Source organism: Ailuropoda melanoleuca, chromosome 2 (genome assembly GCF_002007445.2).
Source record: "Ailuropoda melanoleuca isolate Jingjing chromosome 2, ASM200744v2, whole genome shotgun sequence".
Lineage (NCBI taxonomy): Eukaryota > Metazoa > Chordata > Mammalia > Carnivora > Ursidae > Ailuropoda > Ailuropoda melanoleuca.
Genome location: NC_048219.1, coordinates 87,890,937 through 87,913,846, shown reverse-complemented (window position 1 = coordinate 87,913,846; position 22,910 = coordinate 87,890,937). Strand labels below are relative to the sequence as shown.

General features: G+C 36.8%; 1 protein-coding gene across 2 annotated transcripts in view; it reads left to right on the top strand.

Annotated features, from left to right (window-relative positions):
* Positions 1 to 22,910, top strand: part of GOLPH3L (golgi phosphoprotein 3 like) — a 39,622-nt gene that overhangs the window by 2,739 nt on the left and 13,973 nt on the right. For both annotated transcript variants that reach the window (XM_011225156.3, XM_002919361.4), the window contains one exon: positions 21,920 to 22,051. In XM_011225156.3, coding sequence (XP_011223458.1) covers positions 21,920 to 22,051 — 132 coding nt within the window. The remainder of the gene's footprint in view (positions 1 to 21,919; positions 22,052 to 22,910) is intronic.

The window sequence follows — 22,910 nt, the reverse complement described above, 5'->3', positions numbered from 1 at the left end:
ATATTTTAATTTTAGAAAAATTTTTAAATTAATTGCAGATTTCTCTTTCTAAGTTTTCCCTTATTAATAGAATACTTTATAATAGAATTAGTCTTGAGATAGCAAGTCTTATGGTATAATCACATATTTGTTGGTTTTTATACTGTAGCACATTATCCTTCATTTGTAATTTAACTTTCATTGTGTTTCACTTTCTTCCTTCATGAAGAGGTTATGAAGAACTATAACTGTTAATATTTGAACAATCTACTTCTTTTCCAGGGCTTTTCCAAGAAAGCCTTTAGTACACACAATAATAATAATAATGTCACATTTATTATTGGCCTTGGTTTTGAAAACTTAAACTAAAATGTTACTTTACATTAAAAAAGAGTAAATTTGGCTTTGATAATTATCCTTAGCTAGTAATGAATTCACTACAGACACCTAGTAACATATGTTTTTTCTGCATTGATTCCTTAATTTGGGATTATCCTTGTTTCTTAGACTTTACATTTTCTTTACCACTTTTCCGTTCTCTATTTTTTGTCATGTCAAATTACTTGAACAAAACTCACAAGACTTCTTATAGCCTGTGTATTGCTAAAACTAATATTAAAGACATGCACATACGTACTTCCAAGACATAGATATATCAGAAAATCTTGCCCGCAGGTGTACTTTCCTATTTGCTGAGAAAGTTGATGAAGCTCTAGTTTTATGAAAATCAAGCCAATGAAAATGCAAAACTGACTCTCCAAGAGAGTAGGTCTGAAGATTAGGTAGTATAAATACTGTTTTGAGATGTTTACACAATGCCGAGGAAATGCTCACTGACTGTAGAAGAGCATATTAGAACTAAAAAGCTATTTGGTTTGTTTTACTTTTGAATGGGAATGATTAATTTCCTGCTGACCCTAGATACTAGCATTTTTGCTTCTGTTTTGTAGAGAATCTAACTTTGGACTTCTCTTTATGTGTTTTTAAATTTATAATAGTTAGTAGTTAATATAAAGATAAGGAAATAGAAGTAAAGGAGCTCTGGTGAGATACTATACAAAGATGAACAGATAATTAACCTTTTGAATAATTACCTATTGAGTTCTAATTTTATTTTTGAAAATAGTTGATAAATTACATTTTTAGCTTTCAGTTGGCTCAAGAAGAACAAGAAATGATAAATTCTTAGTTGTAAATAAGTAGGAGAGGTCAAACCTTCTGATTTATTAAAGCAGTAGTGTTGTTCAAAATGCCAGTAATATAACTGTCTCTTCTCACCTCCTAAAGTACTCATAGATTTATTTAATCATTGTTTAGTGTGATTGGGGGCACCATTACATGCTTAGCATTATGCAAATACTAATGTAAATATAAAATAGTGTAATATATGGTCCCTGCCCCCATGAAACTTGCATGCCAGCTGGGGAGACAAGGCATACATACTTTTTAAAAGTTAAGTAATCCAAAGGTCCATCAACTGTGGAATGGATAAAAATGAATTGTCCATTTATCTAAATGAGTATGAACATCTTACAGAATGAAAATGAACAGTTAAAAACATTTGTGATTCTCATGTAATGTTCAGTAACGGAAGCCAGACTCAAAAGACATACTGTATGATTCCATGTATATAAAATTCAAAAAAAACTGAACTATAGTGCTTGGGGTTGTATATTTAGATGATTAAAACTATAAAGAAAAGCAAGAAAGGGATTACCATAGCTGTTAGCATAGTGGTTACCTTTTTGTAGGGGGTGAGAGAGGAGGAAGGTATTAGTGATTAGAAAAGAACATGAGGGGGCTTTCTGGGTACTAACAGTTTTCTGATTCTGTACTTGGGGAAAGTTTCATGTATATTCACTTAGAGATAAATCATTGAGCTTTTTTCACTTTTGTTTCATGCACTCTTCTGTGTATGCATTATATTTCACAGTTCAGAAGATTTCTAAAGAGGTAAATAACAGTAAAAATCCAGCAAGTTTTTCCATGTTAGAATAGTAGGAGCCAAGACAGTCGGAAGGAAGAGAGAACGTAACGGGTTGGAATAATCTGGGAAAGAATGAAGGCAGTAAAACAAGCTGGGCCTTTAAGAACAGGTAGGATTAACGTAAATGGAGTGAAGGAAACCCATTCTGGATGAGGGAACCTGAAATTATCATGAGCTTGATGAATATGGGAGATAAGTAACCACTATGACTGAAGTATTCTTGGAGAACAATGAGAGTCAAAATTGGCAAATTAGATTCAGGCTAGAGTGTGGCAAATTTTGAGTGCCAGGCAGAGACTTTTAGAGTCTTTATTTATTTATTTTTATTTTTATTGCAGTATAGTTAACATACAGTATTATATTAATTTCAGGTGTACAATATAGTGATTGAACAATTCTACACATTACTCAATGCTCATGACGAGATGCGTACTCTTAATCCTTTTAACCTGTTTCACCCATCCTCCCACCCACCTCCCCTCACAATGATCAATTTGTTCTCTATAGTTATAGATTCTTTCCTTTAAGTAAGGGGATCAGCCTAATGAAAACAGCAAAGCCCATTTCATTTTTGTGTCCAAATTAAGGACTTAATTATATTTTTGTTCTGTGTTCTTTGTGAATATATGTTTTAATATGTATATAATGGCTTGAGGTTTGTGACACGTCAAAAAAATCCTAAGTGTTAAACTTTGCATCTCAAAGTCCCAAAGTTAACTTTTGCTCAAGATTTCCATAAGATTCCTTGTTTAGAACACAATACTATAATTTTTAAAATTACATCTGTTTTAAAAAAAACATGGGATGCCTGGGTGGCTCAGTTGGTCAAGCATTTGCCTTCAGGTCATGATCCCAGGGTCCTGGGATCAAGCCCCATGTCAGGGTCTGCACTCAGTAAGAAGTCTGCTTGAGATTCTCTCCCTTTCCCCTTGCTTGTGCACATTCTCTCTCTCTAAAATAAATCCTAAAAAAAAAAAAAAAAAAGAAACCACGTAAATAGAAAATAATAGAGTAGAAACTAATATAAAGAAACTAATATTTGAAGAATTGTAGGCCTAGAGAAGAATGACAGTAGGTCACATATAGTCAAATCACTTGTGAAATATTATTGCCATCCCTTTCTTAAGATTCTTCTGAGGCGGGGCGCCTGGGTGGCTCAGTCAGTTAAGCATCTGCCTTCAGCTCAGGTCATGGTCCTGGGTTCCTGGGATCAAGCCCTGCTTCATGCTGCCTGCTTCTCCCTCTGCCCCTCCCCCCTGCTCATGCTGTTTCTCACTTGCTCTGTCTCTCGAATAAATAAATAAAATCTTAAAAAAGAGAGAGAGAGAGAGAGAGATTCCTCTGAAGCGTAGCTGCCATAGAATGTTGTTTTTTGTTTTTTGGGTTGTTTTTTTTTTTTAAGATTATTTATTTATGTGGGACGCCTGGGTGGCTCAGTCGTTAAGTGTCTGCCTTCGGCTCAGGTCATGGTCCTGGGGTCCTGGGATCAAGTCCCACATCGGGCTCCCTGCAGCCTGCTTCTCCCTCTCCCTCTGCCTGCCACTCCCCCTCTCTCTCTCTGACAAATAAATAAAATCTTTAAAAAAAGAAAGATTTATTTATTTGAGAGAGCGAGCAAGAGGGAGAGAGAGACAGAGTGCAAGAGCCAGGGGAGGAGCAGAGGGAGAGGGACTAGCAGACTCTGCAGTGAGCCTAGAGCCCGAAACCTGAAGTGGGGCTTTATATCACAACCCTGAGATCACAACCGGAGCCTAAACCAAGAGTCAGACGCTTAACCCACTGCACCACCCAGGTGCCCCAAGGGTCAACTGTATTTTAAAACTATTCTGTGGCTGGGGCGCCTGGGTGGCTCAGTCAGTTAAACGTTTGACTCTTGGTTTTAGCTCGGATTGTGATCTTGGGGTCATGAGATCAAGCCCGGCTTGGGGCTCCAGGCTCAGCGAAGAGTCTGCTTAAGACCCTCTTCCTCTGCCCCTCCCCACCATGCACTTACACTCTCCCTCTCTCTCTCTCTCTCAAATAAATAAATACATCTTTAAAAAAAATACAGTTGACCCTTAAACAACATGGGGGGTAGAGGTGCCTACTACCCATACAGTTGAAAATCCATGTGTAACTTTTTGCTTAGCTTAGCTGCAAATAGCCTACTGTTGTTTAAGGGTCAACCGTGTTAAGCTTCACCGTCTTGTGAAAATAATCAGGAAATCTAAGTATATGTTGAAGAGTCTAACCTTTTGAGTACATTTAAAATTAGATGTTATCAGGGGCCTCCAGTTGGCTCAGTTGGTACAGCATGAGACTCTTGATCGCAAGGTTGTGAGTTCAAGCCCCTCGTTGTGCATGGAGCCTACTTAAAAAAGTAAAATAAAATGAAAATAAAATAAAATAAAAATCTCAGTTCAACAACGTTGCCCTCAACTGAGAAAATTAAACTTGAGCACCAACCTGACCAAAATAATACAGATTTATTTTCTGTCGAAATCAAGATCCTATTTATTTATCATTATTGCCTTTGGTAGGTGTTTTAATATAGATATTATTGACTTGTGGACAGTTAATAGTTTAAATTGCTAGGATATTTGAAACTTCTCCTTTATGAAATCTTTATTATTAAATTAAGTTACTTATAAGAGGAGTGAGCTTTTGACTTTTGGCAGTAATCTTTTTAATTTGTGGTTAGTGTCTTAACCCTCTTCCCTTCCTTGCAAAGATTTCTCTTAGTAATGCCATTTATGAATACTTACGTACTGTGACATAAAAGGTTTTAGTCATATTTCTCATGTCACTGGAGTCAAAATTGGCAAGAAGTATTGCTCGTTGGAATTATGGAAATATATTTTCATTCATTTGTTTGGTCACCAAAAACTTACTGAATGTCTCATATATAAAGTGCTAGATATTGAAAGAGAACAAAGACAATTGTCCCTGCTTTTGAGATATTTATAGTCTAGTGGGATGAGAGTGGCTGGAGAGGTTGGGAAGGGGATTGGGAATGCTAGCAGACCATTGCAGTGCATGTAATGTGTGTGTGTGTGTGTTCTGGGTAGAGGGAACAAAGAGGAAAGGTACCTAACCCAGATGGGTGGTGGAAAATGCTAGTGGGAGAGGGGACGAAAGAGATACTGGAAAGAATTCTGGGATGTGATAACTCTTTTTTTTTTAATATTTTATTTATTTATTTGACAGAGAGAGAGACAGCCAGCGAGAGAGGGAACACAAGCAGGGGGAGTGGGAGAGGAAGAAGCAGGCTCCCAGCAGAGGAGCCTGATGTAGGGCTCGATCCCAGGACTCTGGGATCACGCCCTGAGCCGAAGGCAGACGCTTAACGACTAAGCCACCCAGGTGCCCCTGGGATGTGATAACTCTTAACCTGAATTCTGAAGATGAGCAAGAGTTAGTTTGTGAGGAGAAACAGGTTCTAGGAAGAAAAAAAAAATCAGCTTAATGTGATAATTTCAGTGATTTGCAACTGGAATAACCACAGGTATTTGAAGGCATCTCATCTCCTTTAAATGAACTCAGATATTTTCAAACTCAACTACCAAAACTTAGCTGGACATTCAGTATTCAGTCATGTATTTTATTAAGTTTTCTAAAATTGTGAAATACAGCATATCTAAAAAAATATATAAAACACATATGTACAATTTAACAAGTAATTTTAAAGCAAACAATCATGTAACCACCCCCAAAAGAACATTATCAGCATTGTGGGTTCATCCTCTTGTGTCCTTCCCTAATCACATGCTGCTTCACCTCACTATAGTTCTAATATGTGTGTGTATATTCCTAAACATGTATTTTAGTTTTGCCTGTTTTTAAACTGTATGTTATTTGGTTGATACTGTTAAGTATTTTTTTGTTCAATATGATGTTCGAGAATCATCCGTGTTGTTGCATATAATTTAATTCAGTTCACTGCAATATAGAATTTCAGTTATATCACTATTCCACTATTCATTGAATCTACTGGTTAACAGACATTCAGGAGTCCATTATAAACGGTGCTACTAAGACTATTCTTACATTTACCAGTTATGTTCTTTCAAACAATGCCAGTATTCATACATATAGAAAAATGATATAGGGTGCCTGGGTGGCTCAGTCGGTTAAACATCTGCCTTTGGCTTGGGTCATGATCCCAGGGTCCTGGGATCCAGCCCCTTGTTGGGCTCCTTGCTTGTTGGGGAGCCTGCTTCTCCCTCTCCCTCTGCCTACTGCTCTCCCTGCTTGTGCTCTCTCTGTCTCTCTCTGTCAAATAAATAAATAAAATACTTTTAAAAAAAGAAAAATGATAGACTGGATAAAACTTATAAGTTATAAATATAAAATATGTTAATACCCAACTTTTTCAAGCTACTAATGATCATCCATCAGTTTTAATTAATTCATTATAATTTATTAGCAACAGGAGATTAGAAGGACAAGCTTTTTTAAAGCTGGTAAAAAAAATTTTGGTAAACTAATCAATAAACTTTAAAAAAAAAACGCAAGAAGTCAGTATACAACTTGTCACTGACTGGCTATCAATGGAGAAAAGTGCTCCTCTTAAAAAGTTGCTCAGTCCTAAAACATTTTATTAAAATCAAAAGACTAAAAGTCTCATTTAGGTCACTGCCTGGTCTTTTAGTTTCCTGATTGCACAAAATGAACAATAAATCCCTTGTCAGTAGTCGTTGCCATTGTGAATAGGGCAAATAAGTGTATCAGAAGGACTTGTTTGTCAGGTTTTGTGGTTTTTATTAACATAGGCTGTTAAAAAAAAAAAGAACTATTGTTTTATTATATCCATTCATATAACCCCCCAAATTTACTATGGGTACAAAAGGAAATAAACTGGGAGACCAAAGTCCTGTTTTAACAGTAGGAAATAATAGTTTAAGCTATTTCATTGAGAGCCTGCCTCTCCCTATCCCCCAACCCCTAATTGCACACTGTTCTCTTCCAAAATATCTGATACAGATATTAAAATAAAAACCACTTACTTATATTTGGACCTTTAGTTGTAGCCACTGAACCTGTAAATTTGATGTGAGCCATTCCATGTCTTTTGTGTCCTCCATTTTTTGTGTTTGTATAACTTAGAGTTTTCAAAACATTTTGCACTTTCTCATGCTTGATCCTGCAAGGCGGCAAATATTGTCTTCTCTTTACGAAAGCAAAGTTAGATGGTTAATTGGCCAGTAAGTGGTGGAATTTATGTTCAAATTTACTCTAAAGACAGTTTTTAAAAGGACATGCTTGCAAAGCACGTACGACATATTTTTTTGTATTTCTTGCTGAACAAAGAGAATTAATTGTTCAGGATTACTAATGCTTAGTGGAAACCCAAGAATTTCATTTTCTAGGATAGCTTCATATATAGAGCTTAACTTATACCTCCTAGTAAGATAAAAGATTATTACATTCTGCAGTAATATTTGGCACAAGTTATTTTTTCAAGTCTTGTACACGGCTTTCTTATTTGAATGTTTAATACTCTAGCAAAGTTCACTCTGTTTTGTGTTTTTTGTTTTTTTGTTTTTTTTTTAGCAAGCGTCGCTTTTAAAGATTTTGGGATCCCATAAAAAAATATTAACTTGACATCAATAATGGCAAAATAAGGGAAAGTACCACTTAGCAAGTCTGAACGATATGGTTTTGTTTTATATTTCATCCCATTACCTCACAATTTAAGGAGGAAATATGAACGTCTTACACATTTTTTCATTTTTCTTCTGTCAAACAAGGTACTCTGATCATAAGGAGCAATAAGTCCAAGTAAGAAGTTTAAAGAGCCCAATTTTCAAAATGAAAAATATTTAAAGAAGCAGTAAATACGGGACACCTGGGTGGCTCAGTCAGTTAAGCGTCTGCCTTCGGCTCAGGTCATGATCCTGGGGTCCTGGGATCAAGCCCTGCATTGGGCTTCTTGCTCAGCAGGGAACCTGCTTCTCCCTCTGCCTGCTGCTCTCTCTCTGACAAATAAATAAAATCTTTAAAAAAAAATTTTTAAGCAATAAATAATATTTGATTTGATTTATTATAACCATATCTTCAGAAAGTTTAGTGTATAATTAAATAGGCATTTTATATTTTTCTTTCTCAGTTCACAATGCCGGCCATAGATTGCAACCCATATCATATATCTTCATTATAGAAGGAGGAGACTATAAAAGATACAAATGAGTAGGTAGTGTACTTTTTTCTTTAATTTTAAAACTTAAGTTTCATCTAGGTTTTTCAGTAGGAGTATGTTGTTCAGTTTGCCAGGGCTGCCATAATAAAATACCACAGACTAAGTGGCATAAACAACAGAACTTTTTTTCTGCACAATTCTAGATGCTTGAAGTCCAAGATCAGTTTCTCCTGAGGCCTCACTGCTCGTTGTCTCATTGTGTCCCTACGTGGTTTTCCTTCTGTGCGTGTATCCCTAGTGTCCTTGTGTCCAAATTTCTTCCTCCTATTAGGACACCGGTCGGATTGGATTAGGACCTGCCACCCTAACAGCTTTATTTAACTTAATCACGTCTTTCAAGGCATTATCTCCAAATACAGTCATGTTCTGAGGTATTAGGGGTTAGGGTTTCAACATATGGATTCTGGGGAAACACACTTCACCCCATAACAATGATTTAGAAAGGTTTGAGAAGAAGTAGATTTTGGAGATAATTTTGTAATTATTTATTTATACGCACCTGGAGTACACTTCAGCCTCAGAAAGTGTCATTAAAACTATTACAATGATGTGATTTTTCCTTCGGTTCAAGTCAGCCAACATTAATTGAGCACCTGCTCTGTCCAAGGCACTGAGTAAAATAAGGGAAAAGAGAAGTAATTAAGATGTGTTTATATTTCCTCAAGAAGCATTTGAATCTGACATGGGAGAAAAGATATGTATACAATAACCATACTATTAGCTATAATATGGAAGCTCTGTAAGGACAGGGAAAAGGAAGAAAACAAAAACATGAAGAGGAGGAAATTCCTTGGATGTTACTTTTTACTTTCTATGTTTGTCCTCACCTATTCACAGTTTTCCAGAAGGTTTAAAGTGGGAATGACAAAAAAAAAAAAAAAACCTCCAACTGAATCAACGGTTTTCAGGCTTCCGTGTGCTCATTGGTAGATTGTGCTCACCCCCTGTCGCTATTATTGACTTTTTAAAAAAAAAAGTATGTCGAAGACTTAAAAAAATAGCTTTATTTTTATTTTAAAATCAAAATAGGGGTGCCTTGGTGACTCAATTGGTTAGGATCTGCCTTCAGCTCAGGTCATGATCCCAGGGTCCTGGGATCGAGTCCTGCGTTGGACTCCCTGCTCAGTGGGGAGTCTGCTTCTCCCTCTCCCTCTTCAGTTTCTCCTTCAGCCCCTCCTCCCTCCCCCACTCTCTCTCTCAAATAAATAAATAAATCTTTTAAAAATTTTTAAAAAAGCAAAATATGATTATACTAGGAAATCCTGAAGTCTACATGAGAAAACTTAGTGATAGGGGAATGAGATACATGGATATACGCATTTGTCAAAACAAACTGAACTTAACATCTGTGCATTTCACTCTATATAAATTATACCTCAATTTTTAATTGTATTTTATTTTTTTTAAGATTTTATTTGACAGAGAAAGAGAGAGGGAGAGCACAAGCAGGGGGAGTGGCAGGCAGAGGGAGAAGCAGGCTCCCAGGTGCCACCCAGGCCCCCTATACCTCATTTTTTTGTAAAAAGTTTAAAGAAAATAAAAATCACCCATAATGTCACCACATAAAGATAACTGCTATTAAAATATTTTTATATATGCTTATAGACTGTTTTCTGTGCATATGTATACACACACACAGATGCATAATTACAAAAAAATAATTAATCACATCAGACAAAGATTTCTGGTTTTCCGCTCTGTCATCTTCTCAGAATCCCCACATTTCTCTTTTGTTACCTTCCCTGTACTTTGTTTTAATTTAAATTCTGCATTTCCTCGGGCTCCTGGGTGGCTCAGTTGGTTAAGCATCTGACTCTTGATTTTGGCTCAGGTCATGATCTTAGGGTCCCAGGTCAGCTCCAGGCTCAGCAGGGAGTCTGCTTGAGATTTTCCCTCTCCCTCTGCCCCTCTCCCTGCTCATACTCTCTCTCCCTCTCTCTCTCTTTCTAAAATAAATAAATCATGGGGCGCTTGGGTGGCTCAGTTGGTTAAGCATCTGCCTTCAGCTTGGAACATGATCCCGGGGTCCTGGAATCGAGCCCCACATTGGACTCCCTGCTCAGTGGGGAGCCTGCTTCTCCCTCTCCTACCTGTTCATGCTCTCTCTCGCTATCTCTGTCTCTCTCTCAAATAAATAAATAAAATCTTTTTTAAAAATTAAAAATAAATCTTAAATAAATTTCCCTTTTTTTAAAAAGATTTTATTTACTTATTTGACACAGAGAGAGACAGTGAGAGAGGGTACACAAGCAGGGGGAGTGGGAGAGGGAGAAGCAGGCTCCCCATTGAGCAGGGAGCCCGATGTGGGGCTCAGTGTGGGGCTTGATGTGGAGCTGGATCCCACAGCTTGATCCCTTGGGATCAAGGCCCAAGCCGAAGGTAGACGCTTAATGACTGAGCCACCTAAGTGCCTCTGCATTTCCTTTTAAAGTCCATCACAAATCCGGTGATGAAAAGGAACATTACAAAACAATGACCTTCCCATTCTTTAAGTTCCCTTGCATTTATCTCCCAATGTGCTTAGTTAGTGTATTTTCTAATTTTCTGATACGCATTGTTTAAAAACACAGGACTTGGAATCAGATATATTTACAGTCAGATTCAAAGTCTACCACTTAGGGGCACCTGGGTGGCTCAGTCGGTTAAGTGTCTGCCTTCGGCTAGGGTCATGATCCTAGGGACCTGGGATCAAGCCCTGTATTAGGCTCCTTGCTCAGCAGAGATCCTGCTTCTCCCACTCTGCTGCTCCCCCTGCTTGTGCTTTCTCTCTTTCCTTCTCAAATAAATAAAACCTTTTTTTAAAAAAATACTATTTTTTTAAAAAAGTCTACCACTTACTACATTTTTTTAAAGATTTATTTATTTATTTATTTGAGAGAGTGCACTCATACTGGAGAGTGAGGGGAAGGGTGGAAGGGGAGGGAGAGAATCTTTTAGCAGACAATTTTTTTATAGCTGGTTTGTTTGAATCAGGAGCCAAACAAGGTCCACACATACATAGCTTTATGTTTTTCATAAGCTTTTTTTTTAACTTTACTGGGACCTTTCAGTGAATATTTTGTGATGAAGAAAAGCAATATTCAGTTTAACCTAAATTACCCTTTTATGTAAAATTCAAATAACATTACCCTTACCATCTTTTTAACAAAATGGAATCAATCATTCCAGTTGTGCGATTTTTAAAAAAGATTTTATACTTATTTTTAGAGAGAGAAAGCAGGGGGAGGGGTAGAGGGAGAGAGAATCTCAAGTAGACTCCATGCTGAGTGTGGAGCCAACCTGGGGCTTGATTCCAGGACTCTGAGATCATGACCTGAGCTGAAATGAAGAGTTAGACACTTAACTGACTGAGCCACCCAGGCGCCCCTTATTGTGCTATTTTTAAAGTAAAATGTAATAAATAAAATTTTACTTAAATTTAACATAAGAAAATGAAGTGAAACTGATGGAATTATTATTGAACTTCAAACATTTTTTTTATTATCAGAGGTATCTCCTAAAACACTGCTTTCTAAGCTTAAGAAAGATTGTTAAGAGTTTGGGGTCATTTTTTCTAGCTAAATGTTTCCATTTTGGACAATATCCAGCTGACTTCTTGCTATAAAAAATAAAAATTGACATCTCTCCTATACCTTCTCCCATCTTTATTCCTTTACTCCCCAATTTTTAAATTATAAATTTATATGGTTATTTTTAACTGAAGTGCAATTGACATATAATGATTCAATATGTATACATTGTGAAATGATCACTATGGTAAGTCTAATTAACATCCATTACCACAGACTTACAAATTTTTTTTTCTTGTGATGAGAACTCTCAGCAACTTTCAAATATATAATACAGTATTATCAACTGCAGTCATCATGCTGAGTGTTACATCTCCAAGACTTACTTATTTTATAACTAGAAGTTTGTACCTTTTGACCCCCCCTCACCTCCTACCCCTGGCAACCCCTGATTTGTTTTTAATTCCACATATAAGTGAGATCATACAGTATTTCTCTTTGTCTTATTTTACTATTTATGGAGCATTTATACATGTCAGACTCTGAGTTAAATATTTTATATATGTAATTTAATTCTCACAATAGCACTATGAAGTCAATATTATATCTATAAAATAAAATAAGTGTAAAGCAGGACACCTGGGTGGCTCAGTCAGTTGAGCATCTGACTCTTGATTTTAGCTCAGGTCATAATCTCAAGATTGTGAGATCAAGCCCCAAGTCGGGCTCCTCGCTGGGCATGGAGTGTTCTTAAGGTTCTCTTGCTCCCTCTCTTTCTGCCCCTCTGCCCCTCCCCTCCCTCTCTCCCCCTCTCTTAAAAAAAAAAAAAAACCCACACACGTGTGTGTGTATGTATATGTATGTATATATATATATATACATGTATGTACATGTATGCGTGTGTATGTATGTATATATGTAAATATATACTTATATGTATGTATATATATATATATACAGGTACTGTCAGTTAGGCGGCTGACCCTTGGTTTTGGCTCAGGTCATACTTTCAGGGTCTCCAGCCCTCTTTGGGCTTCACACTCAATACAGTGCCTGCTTGAGTTTCTCCCTCCCCCTCAGTCCCTCCCCCCCCCACACATGTGTATGCTCTCTCCCTCTCTCAAAATAAATAAATCTTAAAATATATATATATATATTAAACAGTTGGTGGAATTTGAAGGCCTACTTCAAATATTTGATAAAATTAAGGAATTCTTGTTAATTTTTAAAAATAATCTTATTAATTTTTAGGGGTGATATTATTATTACAGTTTTTTTTTAAACCTTCCTGCCTTGGGGAGAGTATGGTAATATTTTATAGATGATATGTTAAAATAACTTGGATTTGTCTTGAAATAATCCGATGAGCAGGGAGAGTTATAGAAGAGAGATGATTATAGTGGTAGCTGTTGCAGCTAGATGATGGATATATAGAGGTTTATAGTCTCTCTGCTTTGTGTGTGTTGGGAACGTTAAGCCAAAAATGTTAAAAAGGAAAAAAAATGACATTTTCTTAACCACATGATTCCATTTACACAATATCCTGTTGACTCCGTGTTACGAAAGATGATGAAATTACCACTCTCACAGTTTGTTCTATCTTTGTTCCCCAGTGTTGTATGAAAACTTGTAATATATAGGTTCCATCATTTCGTAATTCACACAAAGCTATTCTCTGAAGGAAAGCCCAAAATTGAAGTTGGGGAAGAAGCATATGGGAAAATTAGTGTTTAGGAGAGCAGAAATGTGTACTGCATGTATGAAGAAAAATCTGGTTTTACATATACCCAAAAGATAATAGGATGATGAAATTTATGAGTCATTTTAATTTTTTATGATTTTTTTCTTTCCTAATTTTCTAAAATATATCTATACTACTTTTTTAATCAGGGAGAAAGAGCTGTTTGAAAACAAGATGAATCTGCATTTACTTAAGTTTTGCTCTTCTGAGGTTTGATGCCATAATTGCCTTAGGAAGTGCTTCTAAATCTATTTTAAATTACTTGGGAGTTGTGGGGAAATAGATTTAGAGTTATGTACGTGTTTTCAGATTTTTGCTCCCTTTTCTCAACTGTTTTCTTTTCTGTTTGGATAGTGTGTAGCACTATCCTTTTCCTTATAAGTAGCAAATTGTGGGAAAAGAAAGGCATGTAAGTTACTTGTTTTGATGCTATTATCACTTTTAAATTTTTTAAAGTAAAAAATTAAGCATATTTTTGTTGGCAAGAATGAGACTTAAAGCTTATGTAGGACTATCCAAAGATTATCAGTTGTTTTCCTTTATTTTGAATTTCTTTTTCACCGATAAAGCATTGTCATGTTTTTTTTTTCCCTGAACTTTTGATAATGGCTTTATTTTAAGAAAAAACAGAGTTTAGAAAATTAATAAACTGATCATTATGACTAGCTTTGTTTATTTCACCCAACTTCCTGAATAAGCCTGAAAGGATATAATCTTCATGAAGATTCTTCTCGTGATTGAGAAATTTTGTCCATTTGTTTAGGTTAACAGTCTATCCTTAGTCATACCAAGATCATGTGTTAAACCAGAATAACATCCAGGTCACAGTTCCTCATTCCCCGTTATGATTAAGCTGAGTAAGTTTTTAATGCTTAATCTCTTTTATGAAATGTCTCTATTGGCTATGTGGACATAGAAATATTAATTGGAGTTAGAATGAATCACATTAATTTATATAAGAGGAATTTAATTCAAATCTTGGAAGCTAATATCGCAATAAAGCACTTTAAAGAAAAACAGTAACAACTATTTTTAAAGTAATTTTTTAGAGGAAAAAAATTAGTTTTGCTTGTGTAATTTTCTGATAATTCTTTTTTTTTAATTTCTGGTAATTCTTGACATCCCCTAGAAGTCATTATACAGACATGGGCATATAGAAAAGGCTTTAAGAAGACGCAGGAAGGGGACACCTTGGTGGCTTATTCTGTTAAACATCTGCCTTTGGCTTAGGTCATGATGGGATTGAATCTCCCATCAGGCTCCTTGCTCAGCGGGGAGCCTGTTTCTCCCTCTGCCTGCTGGCTCTCCTTGTTTTTGCTCTCTCGCTCTCTGACAAATAAATAAAATCTTAAAAAAAAAAAAAAGACAGTAAGATTTCTTCTTTCATGGAAGGCGAAGCAGTTCTAATGTTGAATCTTCAGATTTGGAGAGAGGAAAAGATTATTTTTTTCTGAGATTTTTTCTAATAAAATGATATTTTCTCAGTGTATATAACTTGGAAAAATTAGAAAACCATTTTTTAAAGCAGCCTCATTTTTTAAAGTAAGGTATTTTACGTAACTGTGATAATCTTGAATGTGCAGTTATGTATTTGGCTGTTTTTCATTAAACTTTATCATAAGAATTTTCTTTCTTTTTTTTTGTTTTCTCTCTTTTTTTTTTGTTTTCAGATTTTATTTTTAAATAATCTCTACACCCAACATTGGGCTTGAATTTACAGCCCCAAGGTCAAGAGTCGCATGTTCCACTAATCGAGCCAGCCAGGTGAAAATTCATAAGAATTTTCTAACATTATTTTTTAAAACTCCTTGTAAGCATAGTTTTTAATGATGCTTTAAGTTGCTTTGTTTTCTGTCCTTTTTACCCCAAGCAGGCAACTTTAAAACTTTTAACTTTCAGAGTTGTTTTAAGGCGTGTCTTTAAGGAAGTTTAAATAAAGAATACTTGACTAGACGGAAATTCAGCATAAAATGTTGACTGTCTGAATTTATTTAAGTGTCATTGCTGGGGCACCTGGGTGGCTCAGTCTGTTAAGCATCTGCCTTCGGCTCAGATCATGATCTTGGGGTCCTGGGATTGAGCCCCATGTAGGGTTCCCCACTCAGTGGGGAGTCTGCTTCTCCCTCAGCCCCTCCCCCTGCTTGTGCTTTCTCAAATAAAATCTAAAAAAAAAAAAAGAAAGAAAGAAAGAGAGAAATCTCATTGCCCTACCTTTTTTAAGAACAAAATGACAGGATCAAAAGTGTAGATCTGTGCGCACCTGGATGGCACAGTAGGTGAAGCGTCTGACTTTTGGCTTCAGCTCAGGTCGTGATCTCGAGATCCTGGGTTGGAGCCGCTAGTCAGGTTCCTGGCTCAGCAGGGAGTCGGCTTAGGGCTTTCTGGCCCTCTCCTCCTGTCCCTTGCCCCCCCCCACCATGCCCATGCATGCTCTCTGTCTCTCAAATAAATAAATAACTCTCTTTTTAAAAAGGCAAATATGGGGGCGCCTGGGTGGCACAGCGGTTAAGCGTCTGCCTTCGGCTCAGGGCGTGATCCCGGCGTTCTGGGATCGAGCCCCACATCAGGCTCTTCCGCTATGAGCCTGCTTCTTCCTCTCCCACTCCCCCTACTTGTGTTCCCTCTCTCGCTGGCTGTCTCTATCTCTGTCGAATAAATAAATAAAATCTTTAAAAAAATAAAAATAAAAAAAAAATAAAATAAAAAGGCAAATATGTATAATCTTTGACCCCAAAATTTCTTCTAGGAATTTATTCAACAGAAACACACACAATGATATTTCTTCATGGCATTTTTTTTGTAATGACAAAAATTTTAAGCAAATGTACGCCAGTAAAGCCTTGAATAGATAAATAACAGTACATCTAAAGTGCGATACCGTGTAGCCATTACGATGGATGAGGTAGATCTGTATTTACTCGTGTGGAGAGAGAGCCAAAATAATGGTGAAGTGAAAAAGGTGCCACTCAGTATCTTGTAGAAGTTTCTGTAAATGATAATAATAATGATAGAATATGTATATAAAATCTAGAAAATACACACTAGACTGTTATTCCCTCCAGATAAACTTCACTTTATAAGTTATACGTTTCTATAATACAATCTTTTTTCCTTTTTTTATAATCATTTATTACATTTCTAATTAAGACAAAACAAAGTCCACTATTCAAAGATCTTATTCTGCCAAGCCTTCAAGACTCTCTGTTGTTCATGAGGCAATGTGTGATTCCATTTGTTTTAGTAAATCCTAAAATTTTCTTTTTCTCTTTTCCCTCGTGTGTAGAGCCTTTGATAACTAAATTTGATGACTAATGGTGAGCTTTACTATGCGTGTGCGAGATCAGCCTGCATACTGAAGCACTGGCCCTTTAACACAGAATCTTTATCAGAGATGGTTTGAGAATTCACCAGTACTGCTGGATGTATTTATTTAGAAGAATATGGACCTAAAATTATAATTATTTTTTAAAACTCCATGTGTGTATTTTTAAGCTTTTTTCTATTATGATGCATGACTCAATAAAAAGAAAGTTTAAAAAACCTCATTTGGGGACTTTTAAGTTAGATGCTATGATGGGAGTGATATTAAAAAGCATAATTTCTACTTCCTGCTATCCATTGTTTCTTTATTTACAGTGCTTCTCATTTACAGTTCTGTTGACAATCTGACATCACTGTTACTGTAACAAAAGTTGTGTGGTCAGGAAGAAATGAAAAAAACAAATTAGTTTCCTCTAATTGCTTTAATACTGGCTGATGTGTTTGCACACCTGTTGAGATTTATAAAATTACCAAGATTATATAAAAGTTTTGCCTAAATAAATTATGTGTCCTGAAGAAAGTTATAGTTTAACCTTAATTAGGCAGCTGAATTGCATGAAACCAATGATTAATCTTTAAAAAAGCCTACACCCTCCTTAAAGAGGAGTTCTAAATATGACTCTTTTGATGTAGCCGTGAGGCAAGTAGTAGATGGATCTAATCCCAGTTTTGAATCTAAGATCAGGCCCACAGGAAATGTGGATAGTTTTAGGGGGATGTTTATGGTTCAAACTGAGCTTTTGCCAGGTTAACATATTTACTTTGAATCCTAAATTTAGGCTGTCAGGAAACATTGAGAAATACTGTGTATTATTAGTCAGATACTCTCTCCTTAAGGAACTTATAGTCTACTGAGGACAGTTGATTACAGTGTGATAAAAGAAATGATAAGGGAGAAGTATATATAGGCACACCCAGGTGGGGAACCTAACCTAGAGGGTGGAGTAGAAGGAAAGACATTGTCGGAGAAGGTGCATAGAAGATGTGATCCCTGTACACAGTCCTTAAGAACAAGGAGAGTTGGGAAAAGAAGGGTACTGGTTTTTCTGGACAGAGAGCAATGTGTACAAAGGCCAATAGGCGAAAATGATATATTAAGAGTACTTAAATAGTTCTGGGGACGCCCAGCTGGCTCAGTCTGAGAAGCATGCAGCTCTTGATCTTGGGGTCATGAGTCTGAGCCTCACATTGGGTTTAGAGATTACTAAAAAATAAACTTAAAAAAATATATAGTTCTGGAAAGCTGAGCATAGTGTTCTAGGGGAAAGACACCAGGGAGAGACCAGTGAGTAACCTCTTGGCTTGAGTGTTAGACTAAGGAATTTGGACTTGACTGGGAGGAGCATTTGAAAGAGTTTTAAGCAGAGGGGAAGAGAGTTATATCATTATTAGCTTTGAACATAAAGATCATCCTGGCTATCATGGGAAAACTGGAATTAGAAGACCTCTGTCTCTGACAGTATAGTGGTCAGAGATATTAAGTCTTGAATAGACATAATTTCTAAAGTACTGTTGGGCCTTTGGAAAGTAAGAAGTCTTCAGCACCAAACTTAAAATCCTAGAGATGAGCAATAAACAAACATGAAAACCAGATTGCCCTGGGAAAAATGATCAAATCAGTCCTGAGATCCAGGAATTGGATAGTCAGAAATAAACCTCAGACTTGAGATAAAATGGGGAAGCTTGGTTTAAATGTGGTCCCAGCTGGGGGCACCTAGCTGGCTCAATCAGTGTAACATGCGACTCTTTTTTTTTTTTTTAAGATTTTATTTATTTATTCAACAGAGACAGCCAGTGAGAGAGGGAACACAAGCAGGGGGAGTGGGAGAGGAAGAAGCAGGCTCCCAGCAGAGGAGCCTGATGTGGGGCTCGATCCCAGAATGCCAGGATCACACCCTGAGCCGAAGGCAGACACTTAACGACTGCGCTACCCAGGCGTCCCAACATGCGACTCTTAATTTTGGAGTTGTGAGTTCGAGCTCCACGTTGGGTGTAGAGATTGCTTAAAATCTTTAAAAAATAATAAAATAAATGTGGTCCCAGTTGTGTGGCAGTCCCCCAATCCCCTCATGCCTGACTCTCAGCAGAAGCAAATGCAGATCTTCCTCTCTGAATGAAGACATCTTTAATTTAGGCCTTTGGGATCTCACAGATTCACAAAAAAATTGAGTATGGGCCACTTCTTGATCAAATATCAAACATACAAAGAATCAAATAGCCATGAGAAAGATTCAGCAAAAATCACAAATAATAGGTCATTCATGGACTTCACATATTAAAATGATCAGAAAACATAAAATATCTATGACATTTTGAAGAAATAAAAGAATCACAAAAGGAACAACAAAAAGAATTGATCACAAATAACTGAGCAAATGTGAAAAATAACTACATTGAACTTTCAGAAATGAAAAAAATCGAAGTTGAAATCATAATCTTTTGGTTAGACACAGATGGAGAGAGTAAATTGGAAGCCAGATATGAAATAACCCTTCAGAAAGCAATTTAGAGACAAAGGAAATGGAAAATATAAAAGAGAAATTAAAAGACATGGGGATTAAAATAAAGATTGACGTCCCAGAAGGAAAAAATAAAGAAAATGGAGGAGAGTTAAAATTCTTAGAGATAAGTTGAGTTTTTGAAAAGTAAGAAATGGACCTACAGATACAAAAAGCGTATGCCAAACAGGGTAAGTAAATTCACACATAGTCATGCTATAGTCAAACTACAAAACACCAAGAGAGAGGATCTTAAGGGACCTAAGAAAAGAAGGCAAATCACCTACAAGCAACCACAATCAATAAGAATGAGACATTTCTCACTGCCACAGTGTAAGCTGGAAGAGGAGGGCTTAATATCTTAAGTGTAATGTGAAAAAACTATCAACCTAGAATGTTATGTCCGAGAAACTATCTTTAAAAAACAATACTGAAATAAAGACCTTTCAGATAAAATAGTTTGCCTCCAACAGACTTTCACTTAAGGAAATTCTGCTCTAGGAAGAGGAAAATGGTACCAGAAGGGAGGTCTAAGATGCAGGTAGGAATGGTGAGCAAAGACATTGGTAAGTATCTGAATAAATCTAAACAAGTGCTACCTCTAAAAATAATGCTAATGCTAATAATAATGTCTAACATGCAAAGTAAAAAAAAACAGATAAAATATTGGTCGACTAGAAGAGTGGTTAAATATTGATTCATTTTAAAATAATTAGATTTTGTATTAATTTTAAATTAACTGTCAAGCATGTTAATATTTCGAGGATAACTTTCCTGAAGAAAAGAGAGTGCAGGGGGCGCCTGGGTGGCACAGCGGTTAAGCGTCTGCCTTCGGCTCGGCATGATCCTGGCGTTATGGAATCGAGCCCCACATCAGGCTCCTCTGCTATGAGCCTGCTTCTTCCTCTCCCACTCCCCCTGCTTGTGTTCCCTCTCTCGCTGGCTGTCTCTATCTCTGTCAAATAAATAAATAAAATCTTTAAAAAAAAAAGAAAGAAAGAAAAGAAAAGAGAGTGCATAACTTCTAAACCAATAAAAAGGAAAAATGGAATTAAAATTTTTTTTTAAATTCTTTGCCACTATTTAGCTTTGTAACCCCTGTCATGTCACAGAACCTCCATCAGTTTCCTCATCTTTAAAATGTGGGTAGTAGTACCTCCCTTGTACGGTTGTTGTGAAGATGTGATCAGATAGTGCATGCAAAAAAGCTGAATGCAAATCTGCATAGTAAGTATCCAATAAATATTAGACATCACTACTATTAATAGTGAGTTGTGACTGGCACAAAAACTGACTGGCACAATTGGTGGAGCATGAGGCCCTTGATCCTGGGGTCATGAGTTCAAGCTCCGTTTGGGCATGGAGCTTGTTTTTTAAAAAAATTAAAAACTAAGTAAATAAGTAAAATAAAAATTTTTAAATAGTGATTTATATAGTGACCATTAAAAGTGATACTTTAAAGCCATGCTAAAACTTCCCTGTCAACACCTCACCCATCTTCTCTCCCATGAGAGGGAGCGCTGCACCCAAAGATGGCTAGTGTTGAACAGTTCTATTAACTGACGGGTCTTCTTGTGTTAATCGTAACTCCTTGCTCAGAACCTTCAGGATTCAATATTGCCTTTCAGTAAAAGTTCAGAGCATCAAGATTTTCCACAGCCTGGTCCCAGCCAACTTGATCTCATGTCCTTGAGTTAGATCTCTAAACATATTTGATGTCTCTTTCCTTTATGCTTTTGCTTAGAATGCCCTTTTGACAAATAGTAGAATTTGGGTGATTTCCTTCATCTTCATCTGGAAAACCCTCCCTTCTCTGAAAAATTCAACCTATTATTCAAACCACAGTTCAAGTTCCATAAAAGTTTCCGACTAGCCCAAATGTGATTTATAGTTTGAAAAACTATCATCTAAATCAAACTTCCAGTAGTCATTTTTGCCAGTCTTCTGCTGCTTTTTCAATTGAGCTTTTATTTAAAATTTATATTATCACATAATTTTCCTCACTTTTTTATGGTATTTCCAGTTAGGTTTTTTTGTTCCTTAAGACAGTGGGTATTTCTTCTATGTCTTTGTACCCCCATAGCTCCTAGGGAAAGAAAACTAATATTTAAGTGCCTACGATATGCCAGGCACTCTACTAAATGCCTTTTTGTATGTAACATCTAATTTATTCCTCACAACAAACTTAGAAAGATAGATAGTAGTGTCCCTGTTTTATACATGAGGACATTGAGCTTGAAAATGGTTAAATAACATACCCAAGGCACTTAAGAGGTCAGTGGCAGAGCTGGGTTTCTACCACACCACCCATCAAAATAGCTTGCAAATAAAACATGTCTTGGAGGAGTAAAAGGCTCAAATGGTGTATACATTTTTCTCCTTATTTATATTCTACTTTGAAATTTAGGGTGTCATGGAAACATTTCCAAGGAGCCAAAATTCTTTTCAAAAATTAAAATTTGACATGCCGGTTATCAACTAACAGCTGAACCATGGGAATTCACAAAGAGCTGGAAGTCAGACAGAAAACCTTATTGGGGGGGGTTAGATTAAGGGGATTAAAGAGATTCTATTTTCTTACTCTGTGCTTTGAGTTCATGTAATGTGACATGAAATGAATCACAACAAAGTAAGCCATCCTTAAGGTGCTTGCTGCAAGTCTATAACCCTTTCAGAACATTCTCTCTTCTCTTTTGCCTTTTCTAGGGTTACACATCTTTCTGGAATGACTGCATATCATCTGGCCTGCGAGGGGGTATCCTGATAGAGCTGGCCATGCGGGGTCGAATCTATCTGGAACCCCCCACAATGCGTAAGAAGCGACTTCTGGACAGAAAGGTACATCATCTCTGTGGACATCCTCCTAACTTACAAAAGAGCAGATACCAATGGTCCGTTTTGGAGAAATGGGAAGTTTTGTTGTTGTTTTTTTTCCGAGGGCCTTGAATTCATGACCCTGAGATCAACTGAGCTAATATCAAGAGTCAGACGCTTATCCAGCTGAGCCACCCAGGTGCCCCTGGGGGTATTGGGAAGATCTGATAGTGAAACAAGATAAATATCACTGACTCAGTTGTCCCATTGTCTAACAGATTTTAATTAACCTATAGCAGAGGGAGAAATTCAAATATCCATCATCAAAAGAGTTATAAGAAGGTTATGGTTTTGTCTTTTTAATTCAGAAAAATCACTTTAAGATGCTGTTATTACTCCCTGTATATTTATAACATTATGAAATGGAGTGTTATATAGGAGGGGGGACAAACATCGGTCAGGTGAGTCTTTGTTGAACTCTAGTCATGCTCAGATAACCATTAGATTTTTCTCCTTCCATTTATAGCAAGTCAGGTCCACCATGTGAGCTATACTCCTGTCTCCATTTTTTACTACTTATTTTTTCCACCCATAACTTCACTGTCATACTCAGAACTCTACCAAAACTACATTCTTTAGGTATCACCAGCAGGCTCTATGCCCAGTATGGGCCTTGAACTCACAACCCTGAGATCACGACTCACATACTCTGAGCGCCTGGGTGGCTCAGTCAGTTAAGCATCTGCCTTTTGGCTCAGGTCATGATCCTGGGGACCTGGGATGGAGTCCCGCAGCAGGCTTCATGCTTATCAGGGAGCCTGCTTCTCTCTCTCCCTCTGCCGCTCCCCCTGCTTGTGTCACTTGCACTCTCTCTCTGTCAATT